The sequence below is a fragment of the Coregonus lavaretus genome, assembly GCF_964263955.1.
Source record: "Coregonus lavaretus genome assembly, chromosome: 23".
Lineage (NCBI taxonomy): Eukaryota > Metazoa > Chordata > Actinopteri > Salmoniformes > Salmonidae > Coregonus > Coregonus lavaretus.
In genome coordinates this window covers 1735761-1763533 of record NC_140010.1, presented here as the reverse complement: position 1 = coordinate 1763533, position 27773 = coordinate 1735761, and the positions used below count along the sequence as shown (strand labels likewise).

General features: G+C 43.5%; 1 protein-coding gene across 3 annotated transcripts; it reads right to left on the bottom strand.

Annotated features, from left to right (window-relative positions):
- Positions 1-27602, bottom strand: yipf1 (Yip1 domain family, member 1). Of its 3 annotated transcripts, XR_014615128.1 has the most exons (11): positions 27515-27602; positions 18672-18733; positions 17651-17817; positions 16254-16334; positions 15519-15606; positions 6754-6870; positions 6412-6578; positions 6040-6222; positions 4190-4302; positions 465-840; positions 1-283 (listed from the first exon to the last, which is right to left on the bottom strand). XR_014615128.1 is itself a non-coding variant. In XM_084188214.1 (10 exons), the coding sequence occupies exons 2-9, from the start codon at positions 18706-18708 to the stop codon at positions 4204-4206; spliced, it is 939 nt and encodes a 312-aa protein (XP_084044340.1). In that variant the 5' UTR covers positions 18709-18733; positions 27515-27602; the 3' UTR covers positions 1-840; positions 4190-4203. The 3 variants fall into 3 exon arrangements, 2 of the variants coding, with proteins under 2 accessions (XP_084044340.1, XP_084044341.1); XM_084188214.1 differs by having other exon boundaries at positions 1-840; XM_084188215.1 differs by having other exon boundaries at positions 1-840; positions 18672-18716; positions 27515-27563.
- Positions 27603-27773: the final 171 nt, after the last annotated feature.

The window sequence follows — 27773 nt, the reverse complement described above, 5'->3', positions numbered from 1 at the left end:
ACAAAGAAAAACATTTTAATACAAAGAAGCGTCTTTCAAATGACGTTTTTTGTGAACAGTGTCTTATCAATATCAAGTTCTATATATATATACACACACATATTTAACAGTAAAACTATGACTAGTTAAACAGGAAGGGAGGAAATGACTGGCTCCCCCCAGTAACACCACTCATGTTTAGTTGTGTATCATTAAGGCAGACAGTTTAGAAACCGTTTTAGAAAGAACATTCTGTAGCCACCACCAGTGTCTGTTTCCAGAAGTCAGCGTTCCAAATAGCACCCTATTCACTATATAGTGCATTATAGGGGTCCTGGTCTAAAGTAGTGTACTATATATGGAATAGGGTACCATTCTCTGGTCTAAAGTAGTGCATTATATAGGGAATAGGGTGCCATTCTCTGGTCTAAAGTAGTGCACTATATAGGGAATAGGGTGCCATTCTATGGTCTAAAGTAGTGCACTACATAGGGAATAGGGTGCCATTTGGTACATAACCCAGGTCTTCGGACCAGGGTCGTATTCATTAGTACATACACATGAAAAACGTCCAACGCTTTGCAACGGAAAACACAAATATGCCTTTCTTATTGTTTCAGTCCATTTTCTTCCGTTTGGTCCCTAATGATTACAACCCAGGTGTGTGTGTGTGTGTGTGTTGTGTGTGTGTGTGTGTGTTGTGTGTGTGTGTGTGTGTGTGTTGTGTGTGTGTGTCGTGCTGTAACACATTACTGTGTCTTTACGGGCTTTAACAGGAAGACCCACCCAGGCAAGGTCGGTGCAGCAGGTCGGTAACGAAGACAACACCATGACACCGTCGCCACGGGAACTTGATTCTACCTAATAAGGGAACAGGAGACGCTGCAATTAAAAAATAATAACACTAACACTTGTTCGCTGTGGGAAGGATAAATCATTTCCAGGACAGGAAGTCTGGTGTCAGATGATGTTGGGCACAACAGAAGGTGGTAAATAAATAAGAAATGAAAAGACGATAAAGAAAATGTTTTTATGCTAAAACAGGATGTAACTCACACCACTAAAACCTGTAAACAGGATGTACAGTGGCATGGGAAAACACATGATACATTCACAAGTCTTTTCACATGTGTGTATAACAGGAAGTGCTGAGCGATTAGTGCTTTTTGAGGTCAGTTCGGTTTCGGTTCGATTATTTATTTTTTTATCACGGATTTCGACGATTTAAAAAAACAAAAACATGGAATGTATTATGAAATAATTACGTTAAAACGATTTTAGAGCTTTTTAATGCAAATTCCAAAGCCAAAAATAGTGAACATTTAATTGCCAAAACATTGAAAATATTCCATTGTCTCTGTCAGTTCCACATTGGACAGAAACAAAGGAAATTACTATGAAATAACAAAATATTTCAGTTGCTTATTTTTTATTTTTTATTTGATTACTTTATTATTTTTCATTCCTTAAAGTTATCATCTCATCTCTGCTCAGGCAGTAGCAGCCAGCCAGCCAGACCATCTAACGTTATCTCTGCTCAGGCAGTAGCAGCCAGCCAGCCAGACCATCTAACGTTATCTCTGCTCAGGCAGTAGCAGCCAGCCAGCCAGACCATCTAACGTTATCTCTACTCAGGCTGTAGCAGCCAGCCAGCCAGACCATCTAACGTTATCTCTGCTCAGGCAGTAGCAGCCAGCCAGCCAGACCATCTAACGTTATCTCTACTCAGGCTGTAGCAGCCAGCCAGCCAGACCATCTAACGTTATCTCTGCTCAGGCAGTAGCAGCCAGCCACCCAGACCATCTAACGTTATCTCTGCTCAGGCAGTAGCAGCCAGCCAGCCAGACCATCTAACGTTATCTCTGCTCAGGCAGTAGCAGCCAGCCAGCCAGACCATCTAACGTTATCTCTGCTCAGGCTGTAGCAGTCAGCCAGCCAGGCCATCTAACGTTATCTCTGCTCAGGCAGTAGCAGCCAGCCAGCCAGACCATCTAACGTTATGTGCTGCTCCCCGTACTGTCCCGTCTTTAGTCATCCTATTTAGCTATCCTGCCAAAGACTGCTGCAAAGCTGTCTGACTAAATCATTGTACTAGTTCTTCAGAGTAGATAAGGCATACTTTCACCAACTGTCTCTCTCCCTTGTCGCTGAGTTGTGTACATTCCTCTCTCATGCGGTCTTCTCTAACCTAACATAGCAGGGGTAAAAGTGTATCCGTCCAGAGATCTGTATATGTGACTCACCACCTGGATTTGGTCTTATGTAGCAACATTTGAAATTGTGTTTTTTTACATTGGATAAAAGTAGAGACTCAGAGCTACAAAATGGTATATCATACACTGCATTTGAGGAACAATGGGAAAGTAATTCTGCTTTGAAAGTTGATGAACTTGTAAACTCACTTTTGAGAAAATGGCATTTGAATGTTTTGGTATCTAGTGAAGAGCTCTTCTTTGTCTCCACCCATTCAGCATCGTTCACACTCTCTTAAGCTTTAGCCCCACCCATCTCGTTTTACCTCTGGATAACATGAAAACAGCCTAACCAGCTCTGCTGGCAACAATTTCATTACGCTTTTATGCCGACGTTTACTGACACCGGCCATATTCAACGGGTGTTGTACACTTTAGCTTAAGACATGTAGCTAGCTAGCAAGGTAAACATTGAACATAGCTAGGTAAACAACATGTAAGATCACACACGTCACGTAACGTTAGCCTACGAGCCAGCCAGCTAACGTTAGCTAGTTAAACAACAATGAACATAGTGCCAAATCATGTCGTTACTACCCTGTATGAATCTGTAGGTAGCTAACCAACCATGTTCAATGTTAGCTAGCTAACATTAGGCTCTAACTAGCAAAGCAAACGGTTCTGGGATACGAATAATAACGTCATACAAATAACGTTAGCTAGGGAGCCAGCCAGCTAACGCTAGCTAGCTAGCTAGCTAGCTAACAGTACACTTTAGCTTGAAACGAAATGTGTAATATCTGAAAATGTAGCTAGCTAGACTATCTTAACCGTATACATCATCATGCATGATGGACGTGTCTCCCTCACGGATGCCATGGTTGCCCTTAGTTTGAAGATGTAATCCGGAGACAGGTGTTTTCTCCATCTCCTTAGCTATCATACTCTCTAATTCCACTGATTTCAAAACTCGATCCTCCAGAAAGTGGAGAGCAACACTAATGCAGCTCCACTACACGATACATTTAAAAAAAAAGCAGCGTTTGACAGGATTACCTACACATACTGACCAGCTCAAAAAGACAGAAACCGTCTATATGGCAGACCAATCATATGGCAGACCAATCATATGGCAGACCAATCCGAACTACTCTCTCGGCATGTTATTATCTCAGCCAATCATGGTTAGTGGGAAGGTTGCTGTCTTTTTCTGTGGCTTAACCAACAAGGCTCGTAATTAAAAAAAAAATATTCGTATTTACAGATGGCATACAAGTTTGTTATTAAGGCACATGAAAGTTCACATGTTCCAGAAGGCATTTCTGCCAAAAAACGCAATTATGATTTAAACTGTGAAGTCGTGACTTGTGACATATGCCTAGTTTCCTGAAATGGGTCACATATAATGACCAGATGTTCATGTCCCCGCCCTAACAATGAGAGTCGTTGTCCTAAAGGCGGGAAGGCAGGCGACATCTCAGGTCCAAAATAACCCCATAGAAACACATTGGGCTTATTTTGGCGAGAGTGAAAACTCTCTGATTTGTCTCAGAGCAGGAAAAAACTGCCAGAATGGATTATGGTCATTGTAGTTAATTACCGCGTTTCTACGCTGAACTACGCTGAATATTGGCTTTATGAAAACTACAACTCCCATCAGCCCAGCGTCCCACATACTTCTTTCATTGATTTCTCTTCATTAATTATTTGATTTATCTCTAGAGAAACAGCACGTTGGGCTCACAGAAAATACAGAACTAAATGGATTTCAAGTAATTGAACCGACGGTCAATTAGTTGTTTAATAACCCCTCCCAAAAAAGAAATGTTGGTTAATCGCTCAGTACTAATTACAGGTTAGTTAAATGTATGCACACATGACTAAGTCGCTTTAGACAAAAGCATCTGCTAAATGGCATATTATTATTATTATTATTATTATTATTATATTAGTTACACAAGTGGCTATATAAGATCACCAGTGGTGACAATGCAAACATCTTTAGTTCCACCATTTACCTCAGGACATTGTATCAGTTCAGTGCGTTTGTGGTTGGAGATGACTTGGTTACATTGCCCACCACAGCATCAACAGCAGTGTGTTCAACCTCCAACGTACTGAAGAAGTAAGCCTGGATGAAAATAAACACAGCAAATCATTTATACTGAGAGAACGTCCCAAATGACACCCTATTCCCTATATAGTGCACTACTTTTGACCAGGGCCCGTAGGGAATAGGGTGCGATTTGGGGAAAAACCCGAGACCGACAGGCTAGAGAGGAACAGGGGCTCTGGTCAACAGTAGTGCACTATATAGGGAATAGGATGCCACCCTGGTCAACAGTAGTGCACTATATAGGGAATAGGGTGCCACCCTGGTCAACAGTAGTGCACTATATAGGGAATAGGGTGTCATTTGGGACTAAACTAATTTCCTGTCAGTCTTTTTTATTAAGCCCTTCAGTCACTCATCTCTCTCTGTAAGTAGGGGGGTCATTCCACGAAATGGGTGCCTTTTGCGTCCCTTTGATATTTTAAGTAGAAATTATGGAATTTTAAAAGCCTGTTACATTAAATTAAGTGCACTAACATAGAATAAAAGTGCAAAAAGTCCTTCCCTCCTTCCCCTCCCTCCCTCCCTCCTTCCCTCCCTCCCTCCCTCCTTCTACTCCCCTCCCTCCCTCCCTCCCTCCTTCCCCTCCCTCCCTCCTTCCACTCCCCTCCCTCCCTCCCCCCCCTCCCCTCCCTCCCCCTCTCCCTCCCCTCCTTCCCTTCCCCTCCCTCCCTCCCTCCCTCCCTCCCCTCCTTCCCCTCCTTCCCTTCCCCTCCCTCCCTCCCTCCCTCCCCTACTTCCCTTCCCCTCCCTCCCTCCCTCCCCTCCCCCCCTACCTCCCTCCCTCCCCCTCTCTCCCTCCCCCTCTCTCCCTCCCTCCCTCCCTCCCTCCCTCCCTCCCTCTTTCCCCTCCCCTCCCTCCCTCCCTCCTTCCTTCCCCTCCCTCCCTCCCTCCCTCCCTCCCTCCCTCCCTCCCTCCCTCCCTCCCACTCCCCCCCCTCCCTCCCTCCCTTCCTCCCCCCCTCCCTCCCTCCTTCCCCTCCCTCCCTCCCTCCCTCCTTCCTCCTTCCCCTCCCTCCCTCTTTCCCCTCCCCTCCTTCCCTTCCCCTCCCTCCCCCCCCCCCTCCCTCCCTCCTTCCCCTCCCTCCCTCCCTCCCTCCCTCCTTCCCCTCCCTCCCTCTTTCCCCTCCCCTCCTTCCCTTCCCCTCCCCCCTCCCCTCCCTCCCTCCTTCCTCCCTCTTTCCCCTCCCCTCCTTCCCTTCCCCTCCCTCCTTCCCCTCCCTCCCTCTTTCCCCTCCCCTCCCTCCCTCCCTCCCTCCCCCTGAGGTAAACTAACTAACTTGACTCCTCTAATCTGTTTCTCATGCGCTGTCAAGATGGCCGTCTTGAGGGAGTGTAGCCAAAGATACTATGGTCAGGTCCACCCTCCCTGGTGTATCGCTCTGCCAGATGCCACGCTACAAGACTCCAGTAGAATAGCGAGGAGGTAACTGAGCTAATTAAGTCATTGTGTGGGTCCCATTTGGCGATGCAACCATTGGAGCTAACAGAGCGCAGCCAGGTGGGGTTATCTAAACTGGGTCAGTCAGGTTGGAGATTGTTAAATCAGGACATTGTATTACATTTCCAGGAACAACCCAACTCCGTGAGGCTGGTGTCGTGTTCACCAGGCACGATACGGAAGAAAGAGGTCTGAACTTGACCAATAAGAAACACTCATTTTGGTTTCCCATGGTGCACCACAACGTTTAGTAACGTTTTGCTACGCTGTGCCCTAATGCACACGACCCAGGTGTGTTTTTCCGGAATGTTTACCTTACAACCGACCGCCAAGAGGATGTGGAGCGCCGCGATGGCCGTCATGATCGCTATGGCAACCCGGGGCCGGTCGTCACGGACGGCGGGCCAGAAGGTCAAGACCAGGACGGAACCAGAGAGACAGAGAGCCACAACAATGGAAAGCCACCTGACGGTCTCATACGGGATGATCCACAATACCTGTCAACAACAACACCTGTCAACAACAACACCTGTAACAACAACAACATGATTTAAAAAAAAAGACTGGAATAAACATGTCCTCAACATTTGCATTCCAACAAAGTAAATCGGACAATATTGAACCTAATAAAATATCAACAAAGCCACACAATCAGACATGAAACAGTGTAATCTCTCATGTTTTACCACAGCAGGTATGTAGACGGCCAGGGAATATCCGTAGACACAGACGATCTCCAGGAATGAGTAAGAGACCATGTTCATAACCTTGGCGTTCCTCCAGACCAGCAGGCCCCACAGGGCCAGGGGAACCAGCAACGCATAGCTGTAGATCGCCGTGGCCGCAATGGTCACTGGGAAATAAAAACACACACAGATACAGTAGCAACAATCACACTATTTTTCTAAAAACATTTATGGGAAAGGACGTTTTTTTGTTCAGTATCTATTTGACTGAGTCTTGGAAAGTGGAGGAGTCAGTTTGATCATGTGTTTGTTTTACCCTCGAAAAACTTAAATGACACTCACCTTTCCGGAACTCTGGGACGTATTTGTACTGGGGATTCCCCAGGTAAACCAGGAAGTCAGAGATGTTTCCACAGATGGCGATGACAAAGACCAGAGTAGCACAGATCCAGAAGGGACCTGGAGACACAGAGAGACAGACGGTATCAGTAATCAGCAGCATCACAGCCAGTTTCAAAGGCTGCTTCCACAAAGCAATGTCCCTCACTCCATTCAAAACAAAGCGACGTCCCTCAATTCACTGATGAGGTAGAATTTTATTCTGCCACTTGTTGAATGGCGTCATCAAGATACAGGTGCCCCATGTGGATCAGTTGGTAGAGCGTGGCGCTTGCAACGCCAGGGTTGTGGGTTTGATTCCCACAGGGGGCCAGTATGAAAATGTATGCACTCACTAACTGTTAAGTCGCTCTGGATAAGAGCGTCTGCTAAATGACTAAAATGTAAAATGTCATTATATACTCAGTGTATTCCACAAGTACAGTGCCTTGCAAAAGTATTCATCCCCCTTGACGTTTTTCCTATTTTGTTGCATTACAACCTGTAATTTAAATTGATTTTTATTTGGATTTCATGTAATGGACATACACAAAATAGTCCAAATTGGTAAAGTGAAATGAAAAAAATAACTTGTTTAAAAAAATTCAAAAAAATATATAACGGAAAAGTGGTGCGTGCATATGTATTCACCCCCTTTGCTATGAAGCCCCTAAATAAGATCTGGTGCAACCAATTACCTTCAGAAGTCACATAATTAGTTAAATAAAGTCGACCTGTGTGCAATCTAAGTGTCACATGATCTGTCACATGATCTCAGTATATATACACCTGTTCTGAAAGGCCCCAGAGTCTGCAACACCACTAAGCAAGGGGCACCACCAAGCAAGCGGAACCATGAAGAGCAAGGAGCTCTCCAAACAGGTCAGGGACAAAGTTGTGGAGAAGTACAGATCAGGGTTGGGTTATAAAAAAATATCCGACACTTTGAACATCCCACGGAGCACCATTAAATCCATTATTAAAAAATGGAAAGAATATGGCACCACAACAAACCTGCCAAGAGAGGGCCGCCCACCAAAACTCACGGACCAGGCAAGGAAGGCATTAATCAGAGAGGCAACAAAGATACCAAAGATAACCCTGAAGGAGCTGCAAAGCTCTACAGCGGAGATTGGAGTATCTGTCCATAAGACCACTTTAAGCTGTACACTCCACAGAGCTGGGCTTTATGGAAGAGTGGCCAGAAAAAAGCCATCGCTTAAAGAAAAAAATAAGCAAACACGTTTGGTGTTCGCCAAAAGGCATGTGGGAGACTCCCCAAACATATGGAAGAAGGTACTCTGGTCAGATGAGACTAAAATTGAGCTTTTTGGCCATCAAGGAAAACGCTATGTCTGGCGCAAACCCAACACCTCTCATCACCCCGAGAACACCATCCCCACAGTGAAGCATGGTGGTGGCAGCATTATGCTGTGGGGATGTTTTTCATCGGCAGGGACTGGGAAACTGGTCAGAATTGAAGGAATGATGGATGGCGCTAAATACAGGGAAATTCTTGAGGTAAACCTGTTTCAGTCTTCCAGAGATTTGAGACTGGGACAGAGGTTCATCTTCCAGCATGACAATGACCCTAAGCATACTGCTAAAGCAACACTCAAGTGGTTTAAGGGGAAACATTTAAATGTCTTGGAATGGCCTAGTCAAAGCCCAGACCTCAATCCAATTGAGAATCTGTGGTATGACGTAAAGATTGCTGTACACCAGCGGAACCCATCCAACTTGAAGGAGCTGGAGCAGTTTTGCCTTGAAGAATGGGCAAAAATCCCAGTGGCTAGATGTGCCAAGCTTATAGAGACATACCCCAAGAGACTTGCAGCTGTAATTGCTGCGAAAGGTGGCTCTACTTTGGGGGGGGGTGAATAGTTATGCACGCTCAAGTTCTGTTTTTTTTTCTTATTTCTTGTTTGTTTCACAATAAAACATATTTTTCATCTTCAAAGTGGTAGGCATGTTGTGTAAATCAAATGATACAAACCCCCCAAAAAATCAATTAAAATTCCAGGTTGTAAGGCAACAAAATAGGAAAAATGCCAAGGGGGGTGAAAAGTTTTGAGAATGACACAAGTATTGGTCTTCACAAAGTTTGCTGCTTCAGTGTTTTTAGATATTTTAGTCAGATGTTACTATGGTATACTGAAGTATAATTACAACCATTCCATAAGTGTCAAAGGCCTTTATTGACAATTACATTAAGTTTATGCAAAGAGTCAATATTTGCAGTGTTGACCCTTCTTTTTCAAGACCTCTGCAATCCGCCCTGGCATGCTATCAATTAACTTCTGGGCCACATCCTGACTGATGGCAGCCCATTCTTGCATAATCAATGCTTGGAGTTTGTCAGAATTTGTAGGTTTTTGTTTGTCCACCCGCATCTTGAGGATCGACCACAAGTTCTCAATGGGATTAAGGTCTGGGGAGTTTCCTGGCCATGGACCCAAAATGTCGATGTTTTGTTCCCCGAGCCACTTAGTTATCACTTTTGCCTTATGGCAAGGTGCTCCATCATGCTGGAAAAGGCATTGTTCGTCACCAAACTGTTCTTGGATGGTTGGGAGAAGTTGCTCTCGGAGGATGTGTTGGTACCATTCTTTATTCATGGCTGTGTTCTTAGGCAAAATTGTGAGTGAGCCAACTCCCTTGGCTGAGAAGCAACCCCACACATGAATGGTCTCAGGATGCTTTACTGTTGGCATGACACAGGACTGATGGTAGCGCTCACCTTGTCTTCTCCGGACAAGGTGTTTTCCAGATGCCCCAAACAATCGGAAAGGGGATTCATCAGAGAAAATGACTTTACCCCAGTCCTCAGCAATCCAATCCCTGTACCTTTTGCAGAATATCAGTCTGTCCCTGATGTTTTTCCTGGAGAGAAGTGGCTTCTTTGCTGCCCTTCTTGACACCAGGCCATCCTCCGAAAGTCTTTAACTCACTGTGGGTGCAGATGCACTCACACCTGCCTGCTGCCATTCCTGAGCAAGCTCTGCACTGGTGGTGCCCCGATCCCGCAGCTGAATCAACTTTAGGAGACGGTCCTGGCGCTTGCTGGACTTTCTTGGGCGCCCTGAAGCCTTCTTCACAACAATTTAACCTCTCTCCTTGAAGTTCTTGATGATCCGATAAATGGTTGATCTAGGTGCAATCTTACTAGCAGCAATATCCTTGCCTGTGAAGCCCTTTTTGTGCAAAGCAATGATGACGGCACGTGTTTCCTTGCAGGTAACCATGGTTAACAGAGGAAGAACAATGATTTCAAGCACCACCCTCCTTTTAAAGCTTCCAGTCTGTTATTCTAACTCAATCAGCATGACAGAGTGATCTCCAGCCTTGTCCTCGTCAACACTCTCACCTGTGTTAACGAGAGAATCACTGACATGATGTCAGCTGGTCCTTTTGTGGCAGGGCTGAAATGGGATTAAGTTCATTTTCATGGCAAAGAGGGACTTTACAATTAATTGCAATTCATCTGATCACTCTTCATAACATTCTGGAGTATATGCAAATTGCCATCATCAAAACTGTGGCAGCAGACTTTGTGAAAATTAATATTTGTGTCATTCTCAAAACTTTTGACCACGACTGGAGATAGAGTAGCCAGCCAAATAGAAAAAGTGGCCAGCCAGGTGCCCCCGGTCCGGGGGGGCTTGTCCTTCTGCGTTCAAAATGTTTTTGGCGTAAATTCTTATGCCTTAATTCCATCCGAAATACACAGCGAAATTATTGAATACTTTAACGAGTTTACCTCTCAGATTGAAAAAATGTGTTGTGGTATTGTCTAGAAAGACATGACTTTACCATTTGAAATGCCTGAAAATGTCCGGATTCAGTGTATTGTTGTTTTGGATATTGTCTAGGACTATATGATCAGGACTGTTTTCTAAGTAAGAGAACATTAAACCTTTTAACATTTATCTTGTCTTCTCTTGAGATTAAAGTCTCATTTGTACTGCAAGATATGAATTGCCACAATGATGTTAGTTCTTCAAATTATCTATTTAAAAAAAAAAAAGGTTTTTTGAAAAACAACAAAATTGTATGTTCTAAGTCCACAACAATGCTTAAACCACATCAGGAGACCACTTGTTGATTTTTGGATGTAGTTACCCATTAATGGAAGTGAGCACCTAGCATGAGGATGTTGTTTAGCGGTGGTTTTGTAGTGACCATGTGACGGTAGAGTAAATACCCAGTGGATTGATGAAAATAATCATGATATCATTCTGCCAGGCTACTTCGTAGTTAAAGAACCACTGAACACGCCAATTGGCACGTATGTTTTTCTGTTGCTCATTTGAAAAAATTAGATATCAGTCTTGGAGGTGTGTTTCCTGACCAACTCTGCATTTGGTTAATGATGTTTGTCCCCCATGAAGCCTATTTCACTTCCTCAAAATCCCCAGAATGAATCTAAGAGCAAAATTCAGTTGGTGGTACAGTAACTGAAAAAGTTTGGGAACCACTGGGATAGAGAGCAATCTCGCATCACGAGTTTGGCAAATGGACATCATCAAATCAAAACTCAACCTCCATTTATCGGTTGTGACGCACGGATGTTCCAAACTCAGTTTTAGACAAGACTGACTTTATGACCAAAATGATCCTATTTACACTTTGTAGTAAATTTTGTTTCTGACTCATATCGATGCAACATAAGCAGTTTTCAAAGGGATTCGCTACTAAGGTCAATACATTTAGTTGATTCCCTACTAAGGTCAGTACATTTAGTTGATTCCCTACTAAGGTCAATACATTTAGTTGATTCCCTACTAAGGTCAATACATGTTTTAATGCCTGGATTCTGTGAGGGCCCTAATGATGATATTTGGACCAGAATGAGTCTCTCCACTACCTGTTGTTCCTGCAGTGATGATTCACCATCTTCATCGAATGTTTTCATAATTTATTTGCAGATAATCTGCAAAAAGACTAGGCCTACCAGTAGCATATGCAAATTAGGGAGCCAAATGAACGGCTCTCTCACCGATGCGACCCGGCAGGCTACATCACCGATGCGATCCGGTAGGCTACATCACCGATGCGATCCGGTAAGCGATCCGGCAGGCTACATCACCGATGCGATCCGGTAAGCGATCCGGCAGGCTACATCACCGATGCGATCCGGCAGGCTACATCACCGATGCGATCCGGTAAGCGATCCGGCAGGCTACATCACCGATGCGATCCGGCAGGCTACATCACCGATGCGATCCGGTAGGCTACATCACCGATGCGATCCGGCAGGCTACATCACCGATGCGATCCGGCAGGCTACATCACCGATGCGATCCGGTAGGCTACATCACCGATGCGATCCGATCACCGATGCGATCCGGTAGGCTACATCACCGATGCGATCCGGTAGGCTACATCACCGATGCGATCCGATCACCGATGCGATCCGGTAGGATACATCACCGATGCGATCCGATCACCGATGCGATCCGGTAGGCTACATCACCGATGCGATCCGGTAGGCTACATCACCGATGCGATCCGATCACCGATGCGATCCGGTAGGATACATCACCGATGCGATCCGCCAGGCTACATCACCGACGAGACCACTCACTTTAGAGTCACTGCCTGGCAAGCCAAGCTCCTAGGAAAGGAAACCTTGGAAACCCTTTGGTTGACTTGTCGATATGCAATACCATGGACAAATAACCACATTGCATGATTTATGAATGGCAAAGGGATATACAGTGCATTCGGAAAGTATTCAGACCCCTTGACTTTTTCCACATTTTGTCACGTTACAGCATTATTCTAAAATGGATTATATATATTTTTTCCCTCATCAATCTACACACAATACCCCATAATGACAAAACGAAAACAGGTTTTTAGAAATGTTTGAAAATGTATACAAATAAAAAACTGAAATACCTTATTTACATAAGTATTCAGCCCCTTTGCTATGAGACTTCAAATTGACTCGAAATTGAGCTCAGATGCATCCTGTTTCCATTGATCATCCTTGAGATGTTTCTACAACTTGATTGGACTCCACCTGTGGTAAATTCAATTGATTGGACATGATTTGGAAAGGCACACACTTGTCTATATAAGGTCCCACAGTTGACAGTGCATGTCAGAGCAAAAACCAAGTCATGAGGTCAAAGGAATTGTCCGTAGAGCTCCGAGACAGGATTGTGTCGAGGCACAGATCTGGGGAAGGGTACCAAAAAAATTCTGCAGCATTGAAGGTCCCCAAGAACACAGTGGCCTCCGTCATTCTTAAATGGAAGAAGTTTGGAAACACCAAGATTCTTCCTAGAGCTGGCCGCCCGGCCAAACTGAGCAATCGGGGAAGAAGGGCCTTTTTTGTCAGGGAGGTGATCAAGAACGCAGTGGTCACACTGACATAGCTCCTGAATTACTCTGTGGAGATGGGAGAACCTTCCAGAAGGACAACCATCTCTGCAGCACTCCACCAATCAGGCCTTAATGGTAGAGTGGCCAGACGGAAGCCACTCCTCAGTAAAAGGCACATGACAGCCCGCTTGGAGTTTGACAAAAAGGCACTTAAAGGACTCTGACCATGAGAAACAAGATTCTCTGGTCTGATGAAACCAAGATTGAACTCTTTGGCCTGAATGCCAAGCGTCACGTCTGGAGTGGCGCAGTGGTCTAAGGCACTGCATCGCAGTGCAAACTGTGCCACTAGAGATCCTGGTTCGAATCCAGGCTCTGTCGCAGCAGGCCGCGACCGGGAGACTCATGGGCGGCGCACAATTGGCCCAGCGTCGTCCAGGGTAGGGGAGGGAATGGCCGGCAGGGATGTAGCTCAGTTGATAGAGCATGGCGTTTGCAACGCCAGGGTTGTGGGTTCGATTCCCACGGGGGGCCAGTATAAAAAAAATATGTATTCACTAACTGTAAGTCGCTCTGGATAAGAGCGTCTGCTAAATGACTAAAATGTAAATGTAAAAAATGAGGAAACCAGGCACCGCTCATCACCTGGCCAATACCATCCCTACGGTGAAGCATGGTGGTGGCAGCATCATGCTGTGGGGATGTTTTTCAGCAGCAGGGACTGGAAGACTAGTCAGGATCGAGGGAAAGATTAATGGAGCAAAGTACAGAGAGATCCTTGATGAAAACCTGCTCCAGAGCACTCAGGACCTCAGACTGGGGGCGAAGGTTCACCTTCCAACAGAACAACAACCCTAAACACACAGCCAAGACAATGCAGGAGTGGCTTCGGGACAAGTCTCTGAATGTCCTTGAGTGGCCCAGCCAGAGCCCGGACTTGAACCCGATCTAACATCTCTGGAGAGACCTGAAAATAGCTGTGCAGCGACGCTCCCCATCCAACCTGACAGAGCTTGAGAGGATCTGCAGAGAAGAATGGGAGAAACTCCCCAAATACAGGTGTGCCAAGCTTGTAGTGTCATACCCAAGAAGACTCAAGGCTGTAATCGCTGCCAAAGGTGCTTCAACACAGTACTGAGTAAAGGGTCTGAATACTTACAGTATGTAAATGTGATATTTCCATTTTTTATTTTTAATAAATTTGCAAACCATTCTAAAAACCTGTTTTTGCTTTATCATTATGGGGTATTGTGTGTAGATTGAGGAGCCAAAAAAACAATTTAATCAATTTTAGAATAAGGCTGTAACGTAACAAAATGTGGAAAAAGTCAATTGGTCTGAATGTATTCCGAATGCACTGTAGGAGATCGACTTTATTCCGTCAGTTCGACACCTTTTATAAACTAGTCAACACTTGGTGTTCAGTTGTCAATCAACACACAGTAAACAGCCTCCTATGTGTCACGACTCCATGTGGCTGGCTATGTGAAACACACAAAGTAAAATAAATTAATGTGTCAGAAAAACTATAATTAAGCTAAATCGTATTCTCCGTGTGTAAAGAACTTAAATTGCAACAAATTGTACCAGGAGGTTGGACAGAAAGCACACCGCATTACCCATGTCGTCGCTCGCTTTGTGACTGACAGGAGCCTGTACCTATCGGTAGATCGCTAGAAGATGCATATCGTTCACTGTAGCGGGAGTGGGATCGACAGACTAGCCAATTAAAACGTTTAAATGAAAAGTAACCTACCCGTAATTTTCGGACTATAAACCGCGCCTTTTTCCCCCATTTTTCGACCCTGCGGCTTATATAACGGTGCGGCTAATCTATGGATTTTTACAGCTAACGGCCACTAGAAGACCTCCTAAATCTATGGATTTTACAGGTTACAGTCCACCAACTTTAACTCTATGGGCTCTATGACCGGTCCGCGCCCCCCACCTTTAAGCGGCGGGCTCCAGCAGGAAAAGCTGGAGGCCGGAAATGAGTGAGACAGGTATCGTGCAAAAGTAAAAGTGGAACCCGAGAGTGGTACGAGAGACAGAACGAGAGACAGAACGAGAGCAAGACAGACAGACATTACGAGAGCGAGACAGTTTGTCTCTTTCCCGACAATCCCCTCTGTGTACGAACCCTTACATATGGTAATTAAACATTAAAACACCTGCGGCTTATAGTCCAGTGCGGCTTATATATGGACACATCATTCAATATCATTCAATTTAGCTGCTGCGGCTTATACTCCGGTGGCCTTATAGTGCGGAAAATACGGTAGGTAATATGAAGTGGAAAAAGTAAGCGGCTGATTGGCCGACAGCTGGCGCTAACGGAAAACATTTTAGGGTAACAACACTTCATGTCATCACTAGTAGGAAGGAAGGACGCTCACCATAAAGATCAGGGTTGCTGCGGATGTAGAGACGGACGAAGTTCTTCCCTGGCCATGGCAATAACGACCCTAGGATTCTCTCTCTCACCTGGAGGAAACACATGACAACACTGGCATTACAACACTGGCATGACAACACTGGCATGACAACACTGGCATTACAACACTGGCATTACAACACTGGCATTACAACACTGGCATGACAGCACTGGCATTACAACACAGAAATTGAATGAATACATTATTACATATCAAAAGGCGGACGCCTATCCTATGGACGACAGAAAGGGCACGCAGGGCACGTGACCCGGTGGCCCCCGACTTTTTGTTTTGTTTTTTGGGGTTATGGGTCACCTGGAGGTCGGTGGGCCCCCTAGATAGCATATGATAGCAAAATGTGTAGAATTACAGGACATTTGCTTTAAAAATAAATAAAAACCTCTCAGCCTCATTGCAAAATGTGAACAATAACATGAGATGATCTATAAAACAGCACATTTTTCTCTCCACGGCAAAATGTGTGTTGAAATGCAGGAAGTTAGCTGTTTTCCCCACAAAAATAATCAGGTCCTGATCCAATGTATGAGGAAAGTAACTTGATTCGTTCTTAAATACTCATTGCAATAGTCATTACAAAACGTGTATAATGTATTCAAAGGCCTATTTGTTTGGCCGATTAAATTCAGATGAACAATACATCACAAGTCTGAGATAAAGGCAGTTGAGTGGAAGTACCTGGTGTGTCTCTACGTCAAAGAATGTCTGATAATATTCAAAGGTCCAGAAAGGAGCACTTTTCTTCTGCCCAGACAACAGCTGGAGGGAAAAGAAACTTGCATTTTAAAAACAATGTAACTTACATCCAGTAACAAACAAACAACCCACAGTCACATAATTAGATGAATTATCACAAACATCAAATGGGCTTTTATATGGCATGTGCTTTATTTCTGAAGCAAACATTGACAACACATGGGCTGCAACTAAATGCTTGCCGATCGCAGCCCACATGTTGTCAATGTTACGTTATAACGTGGTAAACTACACTATATATACAAAAGTATATGGACACGCCTTCAAATGAGTAGATTTGGCTCTTTCAGTCACACCCGTTGCTGACAGGTGTATAAAATCGAGCACACAGCCATGCAATCTCCATAGACAAACATTGGCAGGAGAATGGCCTTACTGAAGAGCTCAGTGATTTTCAACATGGCATCATCATAGGATGCCACCTTGCCAACAAGTCAGTTCGTCAAATTTCTGCCCTGCTAGAGCTGCCCCTGGTCAACTGTAAGTGCTGTTATTGTGAAGTGGAAACGTCTAGGAGCAACAACGGCTCAGTCCCGAAGTGGTAGGCCACACAAGCTCACAGAACGGGACCGCTGAAGCGCGTAAAGATGGTCTGTCCTCGGTTGCAACACTCACTACCAAGTTCCAAACTGTCTCTAGAAGCAACATCAGCACAATAACTGTTAGTCGGGAGCTTCATGAAATGGGTTTCCATGGCCGAGCAGCCACACACAAGCCTAAGATCACCATGCGCAATGCCAAGCGTCGGCTGGAGTGGTGTAAAGCTCGCCGCCATTGGACTCTGGAGCAGTGGAAACGCGTTCTCTGGAGTGATGAATCACGATTCACCATCTGGCAGTCCGACGGACAAATCTAGGTTCGGCGGATGCCAGGAGAACACTACCTGCCCCAATGCATAGTGCCAACTGTAAAGTTTGGTGGAGGAGGAATAATGGTCTGGGGCTGTTTTTCATGGTTGGGGCTAGGCCCCTTAGTTCCAGTGAAGGGAAATCTTAACGCTACAGCATACAATGACATTCTAGACGATTCTGTGCTTCCAACTTTGTGACAACAGTTTGGGGAAGGCCCTTTCCTGTTTCAGCATGACAATGCCCCCGTGCACAAAGTGCCCAACCTCACTAATGCTCTTGTGGCTGAATGGAAGCAAGTCCCTGCAGCAATGTTTCAACATCTAGTGAAAAGCCTTCCCAGAAGAGTGGAGGCTGTTATAGCAGCAAAGGGGGACCAACTCCATATTAATGCCCATGATTTTGGAATGAAATGTTCGACCAGCAGGTGTCCACATACTTTTGGTCATGTAGTGTATGTATTTCTCTGACCTCAGTCTTGTCGTCATTGGCCAATGGGTCATTGTCCTCTTCGAAGGATGTCACCGGGGCAGATCTCCTCTGTTTCTGAGGTTTGTGACTTCCTGCTGCTTCGTCCTCGATACTGATGGTGGTCGCATCTCTGTTCCCTCCCAAATGGCTCTCAGCACTGTCAAATTCTGATTCAGAATGTTAGTAAAAGAAAAGGTTATGACAAAGATTCTGATTCAGAATGTTAGTAAAAGAAAAGGTTATGACAAAGATTCTGATTCAGAATGTTAGTAAAAGAAAAGGTTATGACAAAGATTCTGATTCAGAATGTTAGTAAAAGAAAAGGTTATGACAAAGATTCTGATTCAGAATGTTAGTAAAGGGTCGTTCCACCTCAAAAAGCACATGAAAGAGGATTTCGACACTCACCATCTCAGATTGTTAAATCACCTAACAGCACCATCTAGTGGTCAGAACCTGGTAATATCAGGATTTTTGAAGAAATGAATTTGTTCAAAACTGTTCAACTATTGTCTTTCTCTCTCTTTGAGTCAACTTCTCAACACATTTTATGCACTGCTAGCTAGCTGTAGCTTATCCTTTGATTGGGTGGACAACATGTCAGTTCATGCTGCAAACGCTCTGATAGGTTGGAGGACGTCCTCCGGAAGTTGTCATAATTACTGTGTAAGTCTATGGAAGAGGGTGAGAACCATGAGCCTCCTAGGTTTTGTATTGAAGTCAATGTACCCAGAGGAGGATGGAAACTAGCTGTCCTCCGGCTACACCATGGTGCTACCCTACAGAGTGCTGTTGAGGCTACTGTAGACCTTCATCGCAAAACAGTGTGTTTTAATCAGTTATTTGGTGACGTGAATATATTTAGTATCGCTTTATCTAAAAATAATAACTTTTTTAATGTTTCGCTATTTCTATTTTTATTGAATTCACTGAGGAGGATGGTCCTCCCCTTCCTCTGAGGAGCCTCCACTGATCTGAATGGCATTATCATTATTAATACAGTCTATAAAAACTCACTCACCTTGAAATTGCAAGAGGAAATCACTGTTATCCGCCATGTAGGATACTGATCAGGAGAACAGCCTGTGGAGAAAAAGATACATGAGGTCAATAGAGTTCTATTACGCTGCTAGCCTTGTGTTGACGTTAGAGGGGATGTGGATAAACTTGTTCAACGGGATTCAATGACGATCACTCAGTAGCTTTTTCAGAGGACAGAGGTTGACAGGCTAACAATAACATGTCAACATATACAGTATATAGTCAATGTAACTACAGTTTTGTATGTTCACTACAACTGAATGCAGATGACAAAACGAACTCAGCACTGCTAGCTAAATCAAGGTCGGATGGATCAACATTTACAGAATGGGGACCTGGAGGAAAATGGGGGAGGGTCATGTTATTTCAATTTCAGTCAAGGGGAGGGTTTAGTATTATTTTAATCTAGTCCAGGGGAGGGTCATGTAATATTTTGTGTTATATATATATATACAGTGGGGAAAAAAAGTATTTAGTCAGCCACCAATTGTGCAAGTTCTCCCACTTAGAAAGATGAGAGAGGCCTGTAATTTTCATCATAGGTAAACGTCAACTATGACAGACAAATTGAGAAAAAATAATCCAGAAAATCACATTGTAGGATTTTTAATGAATTTATTTGCAAATTATGGTGGAAAATAAGTATTTGGTCACCTACAAACAAGCAAGATTTCTGGCTCTCACAGACCTGTAACTTCTTCTTTAAGAGGCTCCTCTGTCCTCCACTCGTTACCTGTATTAATGGCACCTGTTTGAACTTGTAATCAGTATAAAATACACCTGTCCACAACCTCAAACAGTCACACTCCAAACTCCACTATGGCCAAGACCAAAGAGCTGTCAAAGGACACCAGAAACAAAATTGTAGACCTGCACCAGGCTGGGAAGACTGAATCTGCAATAGGTAAGCAGCTTGGTTTGAAGAAATCAACTGTGGGAGCAATTATTAGGAAATGGAAGACATACAAGACCACTGATAATCTCCCTCGATCTGGGGCTCCACGCAAGATCTCACCCCGTGGGGTCAAAATGATCACAAGAACGGTGAGCAAAAATCCCAGAACCACACGGGGGGACCTACTGAATGACCTGCAGAGAGCTGGGACCAAAGTAACAAAGCCTACCATCAGTAACACACTACGCCGCCAGGGACTCAAATCCTGCAGTGCAAGACGTGTCCCCCTGCTTAAGCCAGTACATGTCCAGGCCCGTCTGAAGTTTGCTAGAGTGCATTTGGATGATCCAGAAGAGGATTGGGAGAATGTCATATGGTCAGATGAAACCAAAATATAACTTTTTGGTAAAAACTCAACTCGTCGTGTTTGGAGGACAAAGAATGCTGAGTTGCATCCAAAGAACACCATACCTACTGTCAAGCATGGGGGTGGAAACATCATGCTTTGGGGCTGTTTTTCTGCAAAGGGACCAGGACGACTGATCCGTGTAAAGGAAAGAATGAATGGGGCCATGTATCGTGAGATTTTGAGTGAAAACCTCCTTCCATCAGCAAGGGCATTGAATATGAAACGTGGCTGGGTCTTTCAGCATGACAATGATCCCAAACACACCGCCCGGGCAACGAAGGAGTGGCTTCGTAAGAAGCATTTCAAGGTCCTGGAGTGGCCTAGCCAGTCTCCAGATCTCAACCCCATAGAAAATCTTTGGAGGGAGTTGAAAGTCCGTGTTGCCCAGCGACAGCCCTAAAACATCACTGTTCTAGAGGAGATCTGAATGGAGGAATGGGCCAAAATACCAGCAACAGTGTGTGAAAACCTTGTGAAGACTTACAGAAAACGTTTGACCTGTGTCATTGCCAACAAAGGGCATTTAACAAAGTATTGAGAAACTTTTGTTATTGACCAAATACTTATTTTCCACCATAATTTGCAAATAAATTCATTAAAAATCCTACAATGTGATTTTCAGGAAAAAAATTTTTTATTTTGTCTATCATAGTTGACGTGTACCTATGATGAAAATTACAGGCCTCTCTCATCTTTTTAAGTGGGAGAACTTGCACAATTGGTGGCTGACTAAATACTTTTTTTCCCCACTGTACATACACACACACTACCGTTCAAAAGTTTGGGGTCACTTAGAAATGTCCTTGTTTTCTAAAGAAAAGCAGTTGTTTTGTCCATTATTGTTAATGTTGTAAATGGCTATTGTAGCTGGAAACGGCTGTTTTTTTAAATGGAATATCTACATAGGCGTACAGAGGCCCATTATCAGCAACCATCAGTCCTGTGTTCCAATGGCACGTTGTGTTTGCTAATCCAAGTTTATCATTTTAAAAGGCTAATTGATCATTAGAAAACCCTTTTGCAATTATGTTAGCACAGCTGAAAACTGTTGTGCTGATTAAAGAAGCAATAAAACTGGCCTTCTTGAGACTAGTTGAGTATCTGGAGCATCAGCAATTGTGGGTTCGATTACAGGCTCAAAATGGCCAGAAACAAATAACTTTCTTCTGAAACTTGTCAGTCTATTCTTGTTCTGAGAAATGAAGGCTATTCCATGTGAGAAATTGCCACGAAACTGAAGATCTCGTACAACGCTGTGTACTACTCCCTTCACAGAACAGCGGAAACTGGCTCTAACCAGAATAGAAAGAGGAGTGGGAGGCCCTGGTGCACAACTGAGCAAGAGGACAAATACATTAGAGTGTCTAGTTTGAGAAACAGACGCCTCACAGGTCCTCAACTGGTAGCTTCATTAAATAGTACCCGCAAAACACCAGTCTCAACGTCAACAGTGAAGAGGTGACTCCGGGATGCTGACCTTCTAGGCAGAGTTGCAAAGAAAAAGCCATATCTCAGACTGCCCGTCTTAATCTTTTATTTTTATTGGCCAGATATGGCTTTTTTCTTTGGTGTTCTCGGGGTGATGAGAGGTGTTGGGTTTGCGCCAGACATAGCGTTTTCCTTGATGGCCAAAAAGCTAAATTTTAGTCTCATCTGACCAGAGTACCTTCTTCCATATGTTTGGGGCATCTCCCACATGCCTTTTGGTGAACACCAAACGTGTTTGCTTATTATTTTCTTTAAGCAATGGCTTTTTTCTGGCCACTCTTCCGTGAAGCCCAGCTCTGTGGAGTGTACGGCTTAAAGTGGTCCTATGGACAGATACTCCAATCTCCGCTGTGGAGCTTTGCAGCTCCTTCAGGGTTATCTTTGGTCTCTTTGTTGCCTCCCTGATTAATGCCCTCCTTGCCTGGTCCGTGAGTTTTGGTGGGCGGCCCTCTCTTGGCAGGTTTGTTGTGGTGCCATATTCTTTCAATTTTTTTATAATGGATTTAATGTTGCTCCGTGGGATGTTCAATGTTTCGGATATTTTTTTATAACCCAACCCTGATCTGTACTTCTCCACAACTTTGTCCCTGACCTGTTTGGAGAGCTCCTTGGTCTTCATGGTGCAGCTTGCTTGGTGGTGCCCCTTGCTTATTGGTGTTGCAGACTCTGGGGCCTTTCAGAACAGGTGTATATATACTGAGATCATGTGACACTTAGATTGCACACAGGTGGACTTTATTTAACTAATTATGTGACTTCTGAAGGTAATTGGTTACACCAGATCTTATTTAGGGGCTTCATAGCAAAGGGGGTGAATACATATGCACGCACCACTTTTCCATTTTAGAATGTTTTGAAACAAGTTATTTTTTTCAATTTACTTCACCAATTCTGACTATTTTGTGTATGTCCATTACATGAAATCCAAATATAAATCCATTTCAATTACAGGTTGTAATGCAACAAAATAGGAAAAACGCCAAGGGGGATGAATACTTTTGCAAGGCACTGTTCAGAGAATCGTCGCCAATCAACCGGGAGAAAAGGTACATTGGCAGACTGTAGCCTACTTTAAAATGCAGAGAAATGTGGGTTTGGAAAGGCACAAGTTTAGACAAAGAGCACAGGCTCAAGACGAAACTCAAATCAAATTTTATTGGCCACATGCGCCGAATACAACAGGTGCAGACATTACAGTGAAATGCTTACTTACAGCCCTTAACCAACAGTGCATTTATTTTTAATAAAAAAGTAGAATAAAGCAAAAAAGTGTTGAGAAAAAAAGAGCAGAAGTAAAATAATATAACAGTAGGGACGCTTTATATACAGGGGGTACCGGTGCAGAGTCAATGGGAAATAACAGTAGGGACGCTATATACAGGGGGTACCGGTACAGAGTCAATGGGAAATAACAGTAGGGAGGCTATATACAGGGGGGTACCGGTACAGAGTCAATGGGAAATAACAGTAGGGAGGCTATATACAGGGGGGTACCGGTACAGAGTCAATGGGAAATAACAGTAGGGAGGCTATATACAGGGGGGTACCGGTACAGAGTCAATGGGAAATAACAGTAGGGAGGCTATATACAGGGGGTACCGGTACAGAGTCAATGTGCGGGGGGCACCGGCTAGTTGAGGTAGGAAACTATCGATCCTTATGTGAATGCATTAAGACAACTTGCTCAATCATGTGAGTTTGATGCACTGGAGTCAGACATGTTGAGGGATCAGCTAGTGGAAAGATGTGCATACAAAAGACTGAGAGGAAGAAGGGTTAACACTACAGAGAGCTCTCCTCGTTGTCAGAATATTTGAAACAGCAGAAAATAAAAAGTGCTTTCTGATCATTTTGGCCAATGACAGTCATGTTAATTTTACTGGAGGACGTGTAAATGCTAATTAAAACAAAAATGGAAACAAAAGCACTTAAAAGAACACAAGCGACAAAAATAAAGAGAGACAAAGCTAAAAACTGACAAACCAGTTCAAGCTGTGAATGAACCTGAATCTGACGTGAGGGAAAAGAAACAGTGAAAGTCAATGGACAATAGCTGGAAAATTATCCTCGATACAGGCAGTGGAAGGAATTTCATCGGAGAAGCCCTGTTCAAGAGAACGTTTGCAGGAATGGAACTTAGAGGCTAAGAAAAAGTGATATGCTCATGCTCAGACTACAAAGCAGAACTAGTATGGAATAAAAGTGCAACAAAATACCAAAGGAAATGTAGAAGCATTGATAGGAAGGAAAACATGTTTTGAATTGAAAATACTGAGCACAAGAGATAATGGCAATAATAGAGAAATCACCAGGCAGATTCGTGCAGCTAGCACAGGAATATGAGTCCCTTTTCCAAGGACTTGGAAATAGTCACAAAGTTACGGTGAATGGGAAAACACCCCCTGTAGCTCAAGGCCTGAGATGCGTTCCTTATCAAAAGCTGGAAGCTGTCAATGAAGAACTGGACTAGGATGTTAGATGATGATGTTAATCTAGTGAATGAAGGATCAGAATGGATTTCCGATATTCTCCTCATTCCAAAGAAAGAAACAAAAGAAGTCGGGAGTTTGTGTTCAATTTACGAGAACAAAGCTGTCATACGAGACACCCAGTTCCCTGTCATGAATTCAGCCGAGGCTGCCCCTCCTCCTTGCTCGGGCAGGCTTCGGCGCTCGTCGTCACCGGAGTACTAGCTGCCACCGATCTATGTTTTCTGTGTTACACTAGTCTTGTCTGTATTGATCACACCTGTTATTCATTATGGTAATTCGTTTCCCTATTTTACCCTCTGGTTCCCTCATGGTGTTGTGCGTGATTGTTCGTTGTTTTGCTGTCTTTTGGTGAGCCGGTATTTGCGCTTCCCTGCGTGGAGGATTTGCTCTGCTATTTTGTTCCAGTAAAGAACTTTGTTATTGTAGTTCTGTGTCCTACGCCTGATTCCATCCTACCGCTACACCCAGACGCATGACATTCCCACAGTAGACAGTATACTGCAAGCAATGCAAGGAGCGAAAGTGTTTGCAAAGCTGGACGCAAGAAAATGATTTTGGCAAGTTGAACTACCCTCAGAATAAAGAAACCTGACAACATTCATCACACACAGAGGATACTACAGATTCAAGAAAGTTCCTTTCGGATTATCAAGCGCACCTGAGGCCTACCAGAAAGCCATGGACTTTATGCTATGTGGTTACAAGGTGTGGTTTGCTACATGGACGATGTTGTTGTCTTCGCTGAAAGCAAAAGTGAACTGGAACAGAGACATTCCAAGACAGAGGACCGACACTTAACAAGGAAAAATTAAGAGGGCACAACAACGCCTCTTCCCCCTTAGGAGACTGTAAAGATTTGGCATGGGTCCCCAGACCCTCAAAAAGTTATATAGCTGCACCATCGAGAGCATCCTGACCGGTTGCATCACCGCCTGGTATGGCAACTGCTCGGCCTCCAACCGTAAGGCGCTAAGGAGGGTAGTGAGTACGGCCCGGTACATCACTGGGGCTGAGCTCCCTGCCATCCAGGACTTCTATACCAGGCGGTGTCAGAGGGAAGCCCTCAAAATTGTCAAAGACTCCAGTCACCCAAGTCACAGACTGTTCTCTCTGCTACCGCACGGCAAGCGGTACCGGAGCGCCAAGTCTTGGACCAAAAGGCTCCTTAACAGCTTCCACCACCAAGCCATAAGACTGCTGAACAATTAATCAAATGGCCACGCATCACATGGGGCAAACTCCCGGCCAAAAAGATCATCAAGGACAACAACCACCCGATCCACTGCCTGTTCACCCTGCTATCATGCAGAAGGCGAGGTCAGTACAGGTGCATCAAAGCTGGGACCGAGAGACAGAAAAACAGCTTCTATCTCAAGGCCATCGGACTGTTAAACAGCCTTCACTAGCACATTAGAGGCTGCTGCCTACATACATAGATTAGAAATCACTGGCCACTTTAATAAATTGAACACTAGTCACTTTAATAATGTTTACATATCTTGCATTACTCATCTCATATGTATATACTGTATTCTATACTATTCTACTGTATCTTAGTCTATGCCACTGACATTTCTCATCCATATATTTATTTATATATTCTTAATTCAATTGCTTTACTTAGATTTGTGTGTATTGGGTATATGTTGTGAAATTGTTAGATATTACTTGGTAGATATTACTGCACTGTCGGAGCTAGAAACACAAGCATTTCGCTACACCCGCAATAACATCTGCTAAACACCTGTATGTGACCAATACAATTGATTTGAAGTGCTGGAAAGAGGAGCTTCCAAAGATTCTCCTAGCTAATCGCTCAACGCCTCATCGTGCTTCGGGGGAAACACCAACCTTTCTCATGTTTGGAAGAGACATTTGAACAAAGTTGCCAAGTATTGAGAAGTAAAAGGAAAAAGCAAAAGACATTCAAAACCACCACAAAACCTAGAAACAGAAAATGAAACAATACGCTGACAAAACAGAGCCAAAGAACACAGCTTTGATGTTGGAGACGTTGTGTACATTGTAATATGTAGAATGGAAAGTTGGATGCCAAGTTCCGAGACACGCTATGTGTTTCTGGGACAAACCTCAGACAACTAATTTGAACGAGTGAGCACAGAAGATGGATCTAGAAAGCCAACATGGTTTAGGGACATGGTAATGAAAAAAGGTCTGAAATAAAAAATAACTGATATAAGAGAAGATTTGTATCAAGAGTTCCTGAAATGTTACATTTGACTGTTGAATAATGTTTATATGGAAGCACTGAAAAATTGCAGTTGAAACTTTGATTTATGTAAAAACAAAAGTACTTCCCTTTTGAATGTAAAATAAAATAAATCGTATTTAATGTGTAAGCTATTGTAACAACAATGTTAAACGGGAATACAGTTGTATTGTTAAAGTTGTGGACTTTAAATCTAACAAAGGATGGGACATAGTATAGTACTATTGCAAGACTACCTACCTGTTATAGTGATGAAGACGTGACTAGAACTAGAGAATGAAAATGGCTTTGAAGTGTAAAACCTAGGAAAGGATGAGTTGTTATTAAAGCGAGTTAAACTTCTTTAATTCAACTACCCAACAATTAGGACATGTAAACGCCTTACTCCGCCGTCCAGCATCCTAGCACCAGCCGAGCGAGCGAATTCAATTCGGAACTACTGAATGTATACGTAGTAGAAGTAGTTTTCACATACAAACTTTATATGTCCGAACTCAGAATCAAATATGCTTCCCAAAAATAACATGTTTGTTGTGGTAGAACGTTTATTTTGATTGGCGAGTATCTGCATTTATCAGAGTGCCATCAGTTAGCCTGATTTCAGATCTGTCCATGAAGACAGAATTATTAGGGGAATCGTTCTTCTTGCAATGCATGTAAACGTTTCAATCGACCTATTATATTAATCTGACGATCCAATGGCCACGCATGTAACCGTGTTCAGTGATGATGGCCTCTTTAGAAAATAGGTAGCCTATGCTTAACTTGGTGTTTGATGGTATTCAAAATGGAAACTTTCCTTTATACAATGTGTGTGGGCATAAGCAGGCGTAAATTGCAATTGGCGGATGCATTTTATGTATATTATATAATGATAGCCTATTCAACTGTCGGTATAAACTTTGATTGAGGAAATTATGATGTCATTTAGCCAACTTTTTGTTTGTTGCGTTCCCTCACCTGAAAAAAAGTGCACTACACCACTGGTAAACAGTAAGAATGTTCCCTGCTATCCACTTTATGTTTTAATTACTATTTTGGGTACAGGGGACGGTCACTTGTTATTTTTCAAGCGTTCAGGGATGGTTTAGGTAACATATATTTTGTTGATGAAGGGAGGGCCAACCATTTTCATTTCAGAGAGGCCCGATTTTCACCATGTAACGATTATCATAAATACCGTTCATTCCCTAATCCTAATGCATAACTATGCCAAATACAAGGAAGGCATTACATTTCGTTAGCTACATTGTGAATAATAACTCCACTAACTATTAAATAACCAAATTATCATAAATATATACTTTACCCTGTCAGGAAGTAAAACAGATTTGTATTGTAACGTTAACACTCAGCTCCCTTTTCCGGTCGCATTTTCGTTTTTCTAAATAAAAGTCAAATGATCTGATCTAAAAACAGCACATAAAATCGGCGCATATTCTCATTTTATTAACATTTTATTCTTGATCATGATTTTAAAGAAGATGACTGCAGGTGGATAAATCTTCTTTATCATAGAGAAAATACCTCCTAAAGAAGCATGGGACTTTTATTTTGACAGGAAGCAG

Excerpts from the sequence above, each read along its gene's own strand:
- yipf1 (XM_084188214.1), bottom strand. The coding sequence starts at position 18,708 with ATGGCGGATAACAGTGATTTCCTCTTGCAATTTCAAG. Across the intron at positions 6,871-15,518 it reads CAGCAACCCTGATCTTTATG|GTCCCTTCTGGATCTGTGCT; the intron begins GTGAGCGTCCTT and ends CTGTGTCTCCAG. Across the intron at positions 4,303-6,039 it reads TCTTGGCGGTCGGTTGTAAG|GCTTACTTCTTCAGTACGTT; the intron begins GTAAACATTCCG and ends ATTTTCATCCAG.